This window comes from Physella acuta, unplaced genomic scaffold (assembly GCF_028476545.2).
Source record: "Physella acuta isolate Inbredline_101_S28 unplaced genomic scaffold, ASM2847654v3 ptg000875l, whole genome shotgun sequence".
Classification (NCBI taxonomy): domain Eukaryota; kingdom Metazoa; phylum Mollusca; class Gastropoda; family Physidae; genus Physella; species Physella acuta.
The window spans coordinates 262,518-275,190 of record NW_026732392.1 but is presented as its reverse complement, the minus strand read 5'-3'; the positions used below and the strand labels follow the sequence as shown (position 1 = coordinate 275,190).

General features: G+C 32.3%; 2 protein-coding genes across 2 annotated transcripts; both read right to left on the bottom strand.

Moving 5' to 3' along the window:
• Positions 1–743: 743 nt before the first annotated feature.
• Positions 744–7,643, bottom strand: LOC131952489 (sulfotransferase 1E1-like). The gene is made up of 7 exons (XM_059315175.1): positions 7,551–7,643; positions 4,701–4,855; positions 4,227–4,386; positions 3,062–3,228; positions 2,115–2,218; positions 1,027–1,198; positions 744–859 (listed from the first exon to the last, which is right to left on the bottom strand). The coding sequence occupies exons 1-7, from the start codon at positions 7,631–7,633 to the stop codon at positions 744–746; spliced, it is 957 nt and encodes a 318-aa protein (XP_059171158.1). The 5' UTR covers positions 7,634–7,643.
• Positions 7,644–9,466: 1,823 nt separating this feature from the next.
• Positions 9,467–12,382, bottom strand: LOC131952488 (sulfotransferase 1E1-like). Its single transcript, XM_059315174.1, has 6 exons — positions 12,334–12,382; positions 11,638–11,797; positions 11,010–11,176; positions 10,437–10,540; positions 10,038–10,218; positions 9,467–9,579 (listed from the first exon to the last, which is right to left on the bottom strand). Exons 1-6 carry the CDS (start codon positions 12,380–12,382, stop codon positions 9,467–9,469), a joined length of 774 nt encoding a protein of 257 aa, XP_059171157.1.
• Positions 12,383–12,673: the final 291 nt, after the last annotated feature.

Below are 12,673 nucleotides of genomic sequence, written 5' to 3'. Positions count from 1 at the left end.
ATAATAATAAAAATAATCTTTATCAAAGGAAAACAAAAGTACTTCAATTTTTGAACCAAACATGGATTTGAGAAAGTATTAGAATAAACACTTTAATTTTTGTTAATTTCATAACGAGTTGACATATCGGTTTAAACGCGTCCGCTGATTGGGTTCCACATTGTTAAAAAATGTGGTTTTACTTGAAAATTCTATACAATACAAAATTTACCACACGGAAAAACTACAAGATGTAAATAAAACTATCAATGGCAGATCTAGCAATGTCAAGTCCTAGTGTTGCGATGTAAAATTTAAATTCAGCAAAGCAACAAATTAAACAGAGAAAATATCGGATTTTATTTTGTGTATTTAATTGACTATGTAGTTTTGAAAGCTGTTTTCATTTAAACTGTTGAATTATGATATTAGTTTAAAAATTCTCATGCAATGCAAGAGCAAATAAAAACAGATTTTGGAATCAATGAACATTGATGTACATAAGTGTTTGAAATTTCAAACAGAAAAAACGCGCATAAAAATTTATCATTTCAGACGCTTACTAATAAAAATATATGTCATAAATTTTGTTTGTTAAACCAAGCATAAATACTTCACATGTAGGCCTACACGAAAATGTATACATGTCAAGATTTCAGTATTTTTACGCTTATATTGTATTTTAGGCAATTTAATATATTTTGTTTGTCAATTAGCAAAAGCAGTGTTTGGTTATAAATGACTGTGCATAAATTATTATTAAGCTAATCTAAAGTATATTTGTAGACAGTCCTGTAGTCAGCCATGTGTTTCTTGTATTCTCTATCGAATTCTTCGTTTAAATCTTCAGTGAACCAGTTTTTCCAGTCGCCAACAGCACCTAGACATGATGCAAAACTACAGTAAACTAGATTGTTTACTTTCTAAACTTTTTTGAGAATCACGTTTTATTTAAATTAAATGAATTTTATTCAAATTCAGTCTTTTTTAAGTATTAATCCAATTCTAAAAAAAAAAGAATAACATTATTATCTTATGAAAAATTACCTTTTCTATAATAGCTACTTATTTTAAAGCTATTTTGTTCTTCTGCTGAATTGGCTTCTCTTATAGGTTTCATTCTGTCAAAGTTACAGGCCTCTGCTATCTTCTCACACAGCTCCTCGCTACATCCAGTCCCCAGAAACTCATTGAGTTTTTTCACGCCAGCTTTTTCATCCTGTTTTACAGATGTAAAAGATTCAACATTAGTAAATTCTGAAAAATTACTTAGATGCATATATTATTTTATGTAAAAATTACAGTTAAACTTTCTGAATATTTACTCATATTGTATTGTGTTACCTCTTTAAGCCCGTAATGATTTTCACGTTTTACCGGAATTATTTTTTGCACTAATTTTTTTCCATTACACTTGCGGCTAAACGTCCCATATCTTTTTACCCGTTAATTTAAACCCCACACATTATGGATACACATTAATCGTAATAGAATGCCCTTCACACTGATATCAATGTTAAGGAATTATTTATTTATTGAAGAAAGATAATTATTTAGTTTTAAAGAAGAAAAAGAGTAGATTTTTTCGGGCAAAAATTACGCTTCTGTCCGGAAAATTAATAATAAGAATTACTTTTCATGAGTTCTTATTCATAGAAAACAAAAGTACTTCCATTTTTCTACAAAAATCATGAATCTTAGTATAAATACTTTAATAATTGTGGTTAATTTTATAATGCGGCGACTTAAACGTTTAGACGCAGCTGCTGAACGGCATTCCGCAGTGTTAAAAAATGCCGTTTTTCTAGTTGTTTTACAAAAAAAATTCTATAAAATACGAAATCAACCTAACGAGAAAACTACAAGAAGTAAATACAACGAAAAATGGTCGCTCTAGTGTTATCCTGACCTAGATTTACGATTAAAAACTTGGATTCCGAAAAACAGCGAATTAAATCGAGAAAATTTTACCGAACGCTGGAAGAGTCGTAACCGTACGGTAGGCCGCCCTGTCGACCGCTGATAGCGTCGTTACGGTCTTAAAGAGTTACATCTGTTTTCAAAACAGCCAGCAAAATGTAAACATTAAGCTGTCTGATGTTTAAAAGAATATCGTCAGAGAATATCCGACTCACTAGTTTCACATCCTCGTAAACTGATTTGTAGATTGGAACATCTGGGTTAGCATCAATACCGTCTTGCCAGTGTATCAGATAGGTGAACAAGTCGCCGTATCTAACTGAATTAAATTAAAACAACAGAAGCTGATTGTAAAGTGAAGCGTAGAAACGGTAAGCTAGCTTTGGTAGGATGAATTAAACTAAAACTGCGTCTATATATATATAATTTTATATATATATATGTATCAATATATATATATATATATATATATATATATATATATATATATATATATATATATATATATATATATCAATATATATATATATATATATATATATATTGATACATATATATATATATATATATATATATATATATATATATATATATATATATATATATATATATATTGATACATATATATATATATATATATATATATATATATATATATATATATATATATAAGTGTCCGTTAAAATGTGTATCTCCTTCGTAAAATTTGATATTATCCTATACGAATGGACCCAATTTACGATGGTATTACAGTGGGCAGATTAAAAACTACGAGCTCATTTATAATTCGTGAAATTCATTAAAAAACCTTTTGAACAGCATCCCATCTGGTTGTTTAATTATAAGCAATATAGACCCACAATCGGCCTTTATTTTGCAATACTTAAATCATTTGCCCATAACAAACGAAATTAAAAGGTTTTAAACATTTTCTGACACCGCAAGTTTTTGGGTGTTGGTAATTTCTAAAGGAATAGTTGTAGCTTAGTATGAGAAGTAAAAGACGAATCTTTAAAGATAAAACAAAAAAGCAACAACTCATAACATTCTTCACATTAAAAATTTAACTAAATTCTAAATATAAAAGTAACAACTAACTTCAACACAGCTAACAACTAATTTCCGATAATGAGTTGTTAAATATTGCTAAAATACAACTCACAACCAACTTCCAGATTGAGATACACAAATTGCTCAAATGTTCCCGGATAATGTACGGGATATTTGTTCTTGTGAACTTGGTTGTAATAAGACACAAGAACATCTTTAGGATTTCTGTCCAAGTAAACTATTTTAATTTTCTTTTCCAAAGCTTGCTTGGGAACATTTCTGAAATATCAATAAAATGAAATAGCAATATTAACAGAATGTGATATTTCAACGCCAAGGGTAGACAAAGGTACAGAAAAAAGTCCAAGTAAAGACAAGCAGTCAGAACCCAACGGGATCCGAACCTACCATTCCACACGGCACCTATTCGCCTTCGCCTTCCATGCATCAAGTCAGACGTGTAACCGCTTCTGCCAATCAGCCCTACAAAAATAAGGCTTTCAAGGCAGACCACTATCATAGCTTCAATAAAATGAAGTATCTCAATTTGGTTCCCAAATTATTGGCTCTATTTCTATGAAAATAACATGGACAATAGACCTATACACGCAGTACAGTAACGTACACGGCACCTTGTAGATATGTAGGTACTGCTGGCTGATCTACTATACAATGTGCAGCAAACTGTGACTTATTACAGTTGAAGTTGAATACATTATTTGACCCCGTGAACGCATCCAGCTGGCAGACAGTATGTGACTCAGTTCACGTGACCGTAGACAACACATTTCAAATATCACTAGAACATTTTGTACGGCCTGTGTTTTAAGCGGAGTAAAATCTATAATTTTTAATCTGTTTTTTTCTAGCAATATTACAGGTAAAAAATTGGATCTGACATGCTTACCAGTTTAAATCATATTATTTTGCAATTATTCTAATATATTGCAACACAATTATCTAATTACCGTTGATAACTAATTTCACCAAATGAACTTCAAAAGAGACAATATCCTTTCGTTAATCACAAAATGACATACAACTCACAAGTAGCTCACAAAAACGTTGTTATTTTCGTGAAAACTTCGGAAGGCCTTTACAAGTGACCAGTCGGAATTCATTATATAATTCATTATATAATTCATTATATAAACATTATTAATTTGGTGAAAAACGATTACTTTTTCAAAACAATTTTTTAAATATTTAGGCTCTATACATATGGTTAGTAGTTTCATAAAACAAACAACGAGGTGTCTGAATAAAGTTCGACTTACTTAAATGGCATATGAGTTACAAGAAGCCTTGGTGACTCTCTGGTGGAGAGGACGTGTACTGGTAGAGAGTCTAAGAAACAGATGTTATTATCTATCTTGGTGCTCAGTGTGTCCGCTTTGTGCATGAGCATGTTTATTATCTCTTGCTGCCAATGTAGACCTTTTTAATGATAATATATGTCATGGAGAAATAAACTTCAATCTACTTAGCTGTGTTTAGAGATGTGTAAATAAAATAGAGTTTAAGAAAAATAATGGACGGCGTAGCAGACAATTGCAAACCATTTTGTCAAGAGTTTGGATCTCATGAGTCTTCTCAGCTCTAATGGGTACCTGACTTAGTGAGAGAAAAGTCGGCTTGGCATAAAACTGCGGCACTACCCCCTATTATAACTTGGTCACTAAATAAAACAAACTATGCAGTTTCAATAGAGTATTATTTGACTAAAGAAAAATAAAATATTTATGGCTAACCTGTCTTGGGATACGAGCATATCATGACGTCATCAGGGCGTATCTCCATGTCTCTGATACTACGTGCGTGTGTTCTGTAGTCAGTGTCGGCACCAATCCGAAACGGTGGAGACCAGAAGCTGCCGGCATTGCCGAAATAAAACGTGTTGCCGAACCTGAAAAGGTAGTACCGTAGATAAATGAACTTCCGTTTAAGAGCCATAACTGTTTGTTAACTATTTTTCAAACAAGAAAGAATCAGAACATAAATAAACAATTGTTACCATTCTCTAAACCCGTATTTTGCTACTAGTCGTTTGAAAAACACTACCATATCATACGTAAAACTGGGGTCTACGACAAATTCCCGAAAGGCACTTGCCCGAATGCCGTTTGCCCGAAGGCCGATTTCCCGAATGGACACTTGCCCGAGTAAAACTAATGCCCGAATGGACACTTGCCCGAATGCGACAAATGCCCGAATGAGACAAATGCCCGAATGGACACTTGCCCGAATGGACATTTGCCCGAATGCGACAAATGCCCGAATGGACACTTTCCCGAATGCGACTAATGCCCTAATGCTACTTGCCCGAAGGCCGTTTGCCCGAATAATGTTAACTTTTATATATTACAAAATAATCAATTTCAATTTTAAATGTTGATAAACAAAACATATTTACGCAAAAATAAAAAAATAAAAATAAAAATATAAACAACTTTGTTTTTATGCTTAGAATTGTGGTTATCATCAACATATCAAACTTCAATTGATTAAGAATGTCTATTTGGTAATATTATATATTATCAACTATGTATTTATTAACAACAACAACAATTTATATATATATATATATATATATATATATATATATATATATATATATATATATATATATATATATATTGTTTACTATCTCAACACCAAGGTAAGTACATATTTTTAATGAACTTATAAAGTTCAGCAAAAGAAGTGTTGAAATTACGAACCTACAATAACAGTGCTACCATTAATATAGCATTGTTATATATGGTGACAGGACAAATGATCTCAGGACAAATGATCTCAGACAAAATATCTCAGACAAAATATCTCACGGACAATTGATCTCATGGCAAATGATCTCAGGACAAATGATCTCAAGGACAAATGATCTCACGGACAAAAGATACCAGGACAAAATATATCAGGACAAATGATACCATGGACAAATGATCTCAGACTAAATATCTCAGACAAAATATCTCACAGCTGAATTTTAATAGTGTATTGGATGATTTTAGTTGATTAGAACATTTTTAATTGACTATCAATATGGTTTTGTTTACCTTTTTACGCATTATAATTGTGAATAAAATGAATTTGTTCAACTTAACAAAGCATCAATAGATTTATTAAATTTAATCTTTGTATAACCATTTGATTTGAAAAAGTAAAAAATTAAAACAAACTTACTCCTTTAGCCTAAAAGGTATAATAAATGATAATGTTTTAACAAATAAAGTAACGGTAGCTATACAACATTACTGTTGAAAACACGCGAAATCTTTTTAAAAAATGTGAATGGGTCTTCAGGTTCGTAACATAAAACTATTGTTTTTATTGCATCGTCAACACAAACATAACGTTTACGTTTCTATGTTGGTACATCGTTATGATCACACCTCTCCAATACTATGTGATTATGTATTGTGTGAACTCTTGCTTGACATGTCCTAACTTCACATTTACAAATCCCTTTGCCTGCTGCTCCACTTATGGCTTTTATAAACATAAATTCACCAGAAACTTATGTCCTAAAACCTTTCTGCGAGGTAACGAAAAAGGCCATAGCTGAATAAGCACCACTAATAATGCTTTGTTTGCATGCACACTACGACAAACTTAGCCATGCGATGACCGCTGTCGTTTAAATAAGCATTTGTCATCTGATCACTAAGGTGTGACCGACGCATAACTATTGACTGTTGATGCTAGTTGTATTGTCCATGGAGAGCGGATGTTTTTCCCTTAAGGCATGTCTCTGCCATCATAGCGGGCGGCCACCTTGATACGAAGGTGTGTCTTTATTGTTATTTAATTCCCTATGATCTAATTTCGTCCACCTGACATGGTAGGATTGTCTCATGTTTGTCTCATGTTTGGCAAGCTCACTAACGCTGTCTATCAAGAATTTCTTTGAATCTGCACATACTATATAAGAAATTTTAATTTCAAAATGTTTAGTGCAATATGACAAATTTATGCGGCAAACATTTCTCACAATTATTATATAGGCCTATAAGCAATGTTAAATATAGTAAACAAAACCATGACAGTCGATTAAAAAACTGTTCAGATCAACTAAAATCATCCAATACACCATTACAATTTCGCTGTGAGATATTTTGTCTGAGATATTTTGTCTGAGATCATTTGTCCCTGGTTTCATTTGTCCTGATATATTTTGTCCTGGTATCTTTTGTCCTTGAGATCATTTGTCCTTGGGATCATTTGTCCTGAGATCAATTGTCCGTGAGATATTTTGTCTGAGATCATTTGTCCTGAGATCATTTGTCATGGAACCGTTATATATATATATATATATATATATATATATATATATATATATATATATATATATATATATATATATATATATATATATATATATATATATATGTATGTATATATATATATATATGTATGTATATATATATATATATATATGTATGTATATATATATATATATATATATATATATATATATATATATATATGCATATGTATATGTTTGTCATTAAGGAGATATCAGTCAGGATGGTGAGTCGAAACACTGACTTAAAGTGTACGACCTGTATTTCTACAAGAATGATCTATACAAATCTTACCTATCCGCCATCAAAGAAAGTTTAGCTGTATTTTTCATTATTTCATCCGGCAAATCATCAAGAATCTCTTTCACTTTGGACATCCTGCTTACTTCCATTCACATGTTTGGGATAGTGAGTTAACGCACCTACTTTTCTCGGATTGTTGATTTTCATCTTTATATTGATCAAAATCGGTCAAATGTGACTACAATTTTTATAAAGAAAATCTATAACTTGTAAATTAGAAGATTTCTCTGTCATTGTGATCAAACAGCGTTTTGCATACAAACGCTCTAGTTAAAATAAAATACTTAAAAAAAACTTTTTAAAAAACCACGTTTTTCTTGTGGACTAAAAAGTAGAAAATAACTATTTACATACATTTGATGACAAAAAACGTGGGTCGGGCAGATGGGTCGGGAAATTTGATGGTGAACGTACCCACGTTTTTTGTCATCAAATGTATGTAAATAGTTATTTTCTACTTTTTAGTCCACAAGAAAAACGTGGTTTTTTAAAAAGTTTTTTTTAAGTATTTTATTTTCTACTTTTTAGTCCACAAGAAAAACGTGGTTTTTTAAAAAGTTTTTTTTAAGTATTTTATTTTCTCCTTTTTAGTCCGTTGCTACACATGAAAAACGTGGTTTTTAAAAAAGTTTTTTATATAGTTTATTTTCTACTTTATCTAATGACTTGATTAAGTATGAATTGACTAAGTGTTTATAAATACACGGACTAAAAAAATCTTGAGCGACCAGGATTCGAACCTGGGTTGTCGCGGCCACAACGAGAAGTACTAACCACTATACGATCACGGCCAGCGCGCTCACATCGATTGGGGCCGAAGTAACTGTGTCGATAAGCCTCCAGTCTTGTCGGTATCTTTAGAAATCATGTCCTCAATTTTATGGTCCTTGGGGCGTAATTAAATTAAGCTAATTACGGTCTCTAATTGCTAGTTTTTATGATTGCATCTGAAATTGTTAGGCGAAAGTAGCATGCATGCCAAATTTCAGGTCTATAGAGCAATCAGAAGTGGGCTAATTTTCGATGTCAATTTTAACAACAAACACACGCGAAGCTGAGTTAATAAAAACGTGTTAAAAAAAAAAGGGTTTTAGTATAGATAACATTTACGCAACTATGAATGTCATTCATGTGTTAACTTTTATGAGGGAGTTGAAATGTTAATCGTGTCGTTCTGGGTGTTTACTACTATAATTCGTGGCCGAGGTTATTTCAAATGGTAATTTTTTTTGTTAGCAAAATAAGCAGAAAAAAAAATGGTTGCACTCATTTCACCCCAAATTTCCTATTATAAAACGATAGTAAATTTCATTTTACAAATTAATTTTTGGTTTTTACAATAAATTATTTTTAATCACAAACTTTTTAAATTTTTATTTTATTTTAAACTAACAAACAGGTATGCACACTTTAGTATAAATACCGGTTGTACTCACCTACTCAGACTATGTTTACATTACGCCAATACACCCTAAAATAGCATGGTCCGAATCAGCTCTTGCTTATGTCAATAAAATAAGTAGATTTTAGTGTTTACATAAAAACCCCACAAACAGCAACAGAATTCTGACAAATACAAAGTGGGGCCTACGATCGACAACCTTTAAACAAATACCGCAATTGAAAATCAGTTTGTAACATCGTGTGATGAAGTAGTAACAAAATAATAATATCAAACATTAGTCTTTACTGTTTATTAGATCTCACTTGCAAGAAGCATTTTTAGCCCCTTCAAAAAGCCCCTTTCCCAATATATATATATATATATATATATATATATATATATATATATATATATATATATATATATATATATATATATATATTTGAGCTGTATGCTCACTAGCGATTAGTCACTTAAACACGTAAAACAAATTTCTCCTAAGCCTTGTCTTGATCCTATTGTTTTACTCTAAATATTTGTAAACAGTCCTGTAGCCAGCCATATGTTTCTTGTATTCTCTGTCGAATTCTTCGTTTAAAGCTTCAGTGAACCAGTTTTTCCAGTCACCTACTGCACCTATACGTGAAACAGATTTATTACAGAATTTTTTATTACGTTAAAAATATTGAACCAGGGCTTCTAGATAATTGACAAACATAGAGAACACGAACATGGTTATTTGTTATTTAGTAAATGAGTGTAACTGTATAAATAGTTTATCAGAGGAGCAAACAAAACAGTATTTACTTTACAGCTCCTGCAAAATAGCACGCTTTTAAAAACAATTTTAATGGTACACTTAAATTGTACACTTCAAATTAGATGCTTAACTCTAATATTACGTAATGCAGAATTGCAGGTTATAAATAAAATGGTACTCTATTGTGACACGTTGCACATTTTCGTACAAATGTCATAATGTGCATAATACTGGATCGATATTGATGAGACTTTGTATTCCATGTCATGTCGTCATTTTCCACACGTGGAATAATTTTTTTACAAAAATCTTGAGGTCGTGTCGTAATGTTTACCTTTTCTGTAGAAGCCAATTTTTCTATTTCGAAACCAAGCATTTTCTACTACTGATGCATTGGCTTCTTTAAATGGTTTCATACTGTCGAAGCTACAAGCCTCTGCTATCTTCTCACACAGCTCCTCGCTACATCCAGTCCCCAGAAACTCATTCAGTTTTTTCACGCCAACTTTTTCATCCTGTTTTAGGAATGTGGTTTATGTATTTATCTGTTTAATTAATTCTGCAGATTTTATTTAGAATGACATATATAAGGTCGAGTAGAAATTATTTGTAAAAAAATTAATTAACTTATTTCTAGCAAATTAATCTATTTTTGCCGGATTTTCAAAAAGAAGAAAATGTAGTTAAAAATAGTTTTTTGATAACATTGAGATTACAAGACAAAAAAACGTACTGTTATCATATCCTCGTACACTGATGTGTGGAATGGAACATCCGGATTAGAGTCAATACCGTCTTGCCAGTCCATCAGGTAAGTAAATATATCTCCGTAATAATCTGAAATATATTACAACTTGATAGATATAGTAGCTCAAAATTTTGTACGGATTCAGTTAATTCACATGTGATTTTAGATAGCATTGTCATCTGAACTTGACCCATGTGCCAAATATAAAACGAATCGGTCCGTTGGAAATTGTCAAATTTTCGCTCGCCTGTTTTGATCCATAAAACAAAAGCACGGCAAATAAAACGAGGAATCAAGTTTAATAAAAGCTTGTAAAATTCAGAGGCCCGTTTGACAGCATGCACTTGAGACCCACTATCGGTCTTTTATTTATAATACTTACATTTTATTTCGGTGTTGATTAAACCATCTATAATATAAACTTACATTTACATCTGGATTTAGCGTTGATGTCGTTGGCACAGCTAGGGTAAAGATAATGGTAATGTCTAGTCAAAGGTTCAAGCTAAGGAGAAAAGACATACATAATCACTTTTTCATAGGATTAGTAAAACTCACAACCAACTTCCATGTTCAGATAAACAAAGTGCTCAAATGTTCCCGGATAATGTAGTGGATGCACGGTTTTTTTCATATGGTTGTAGAAAGAGACAAGAACGTCTTTGGGGTTTCTGTCCAAGTAAATTATTTTAATTTTCTTTTTCAAAGCTTTCTTGGGTAAGTATCTGAAATATCAACAAAAATCGGGATATAAAAATAAGGTTACTCCGCTCTTGAAAGAAATATAGATTTTGTAGCTTTCACTAACATACGTTAGGAGCAATGGGAAGATTGTTTGGGACAACCTGCATAATTAACAATGGATACCTCACATGTGAGTAAAGATCTAATAGACAAAAAAACTGCACTAATTATAATAAATACACCTTCTTATCTTCCCTTTTTCGATTAAATTTTTAACGACTAATAAAATCTCTAATTAGATAAACTTAATATTTTTTGCAATGTCATCGGAGACGAATCTATCTGAATCATTTTAGTAGAACACTGCATTCGTAGTGGATTAAAGCTGAGTTCAAAATTTTGACACAAACCCACGACACAAACAAACAAACAAACAAACAAACAGACATTGCAAGCTACATAGAAGCGTATTCAAAATCAATTTAATCAAGGATTCACTAACCTAAACGGCGCGTGAGTTAAGAGAAGCCTGGGGGAGGCTGTGTTGGCAAAGATGTGTATTTGGTGTAAGTCTAAGAAACAAATGTTATTTCTTTTCTCTGTGCTCAACGTGTCCGCTTTGTGCAGGAGCATGTTCACTATCTCTTGGTGCCAATGGAGTCCTATTCGACGACAGCATTGGTAATCAAATATTAAAGTTAACCTCACTTAACCCAATGTAGATATAGATAAGGAATTAAACAAAACAAAACAGTAAAAAGAACAACTACATGGACTAGTGTTTCTTTCATACTTTTTTCTCTTGAAAGGGGGGGGGCAGGGTCACTTGAAATATTTTCGGGGGGAGGGGGGGTTAGTTCTGCGGGTCGGGGGGAGGGACACTGGTAAAGGTATATATTTTCTATATAAATTCTTTTTCGTCCGGTGGGGGGAGGGGGTAGACGTTCTTCGTAGGGTGAAGGGGGGAAAGGGAGGGTGGAGGGGCTCCAGATTCCTGGAAAGAAACTCTGACAAGGACGAGGTGGTGGGGAGGTAGTGAACACGACTGCAGCTCTGAAAGTCTCGGGTTCGGATTTTATGATTCAATCCATCTCTAATAGGTGCTTGATTTTTTCTTTTTATGATGATGATAGAAAGAGGTAAACTGTACAGGTCCCAAATATAATTAACTAGTAATTCAATACTAGAGTCGACCAACCTGCCTTGGGATACGAGCATATCATGACGTCATCAGGGCGTATTTCCATGTCTCTGATATTACGTGTGTGTGTCTTGTAGTCAGTGTCGGCACCAATCCGAAATGGCGGAAACCAGAAGCTGCCGGCATTGCCGAAATAAAACGTGTTGCCGAACCTGAAAGTGTAATGCCATGGTTAAACACAAAAACATTACTAACTTTAGTTAAACGTATTTTAGAACATACTGTGTTACTGTATATTCTCTAAAAAATATCCATGCTACAAATGGAACGCCGTCTTTCGATTTTTATTTTCTGAATTTCTGTTCAACAACGATGTTGTTTTTAGAATAAATTTTTA

Coding starts and splice junctions, on each gene's coding strand:
- LOC131952488 (XM_059315174.1), bottom strand. CDS start 12,382: ATGGAAATACGCCCTGATGACGTCATGATATGCTCGTATCCCAAGGCA. Junction 11,798..12,333: donor ATGCTCGTATCCCAAGGCAG/GTTGGTCGACTC, acceptor GTCGTCGAATAG/GACTCCATTGGCACCAAGAG. Junction 10,219..10,436: donor TGTACGAGGATATGATAACA/GTACGTTTTTTT, acceptor TTCCTAAAACAG/GATGAAAAAGTTGGCGTGAA.
- LOC131952489 (XM_059315175.1), bottom strand. CDS start 7,633: ATGTCCAAAGTGAAAGAGATTCTTGATGATTTGCCGGATGAAATAATG. Junction 3,229..4,226: donor GTAACTCATATGCCATTTAA/GTAAGTCGAACT, acceptor TTGATATTTCAG/AAATGTTCCCAAGCAAGCTT. Junction 860..1,026: donor AAGTAGCTATTATAGAAAAG/GTAATTTTTCAT, acceptor CATCATGTCTAG/GTGCTGTTGGCGACTGGAAA.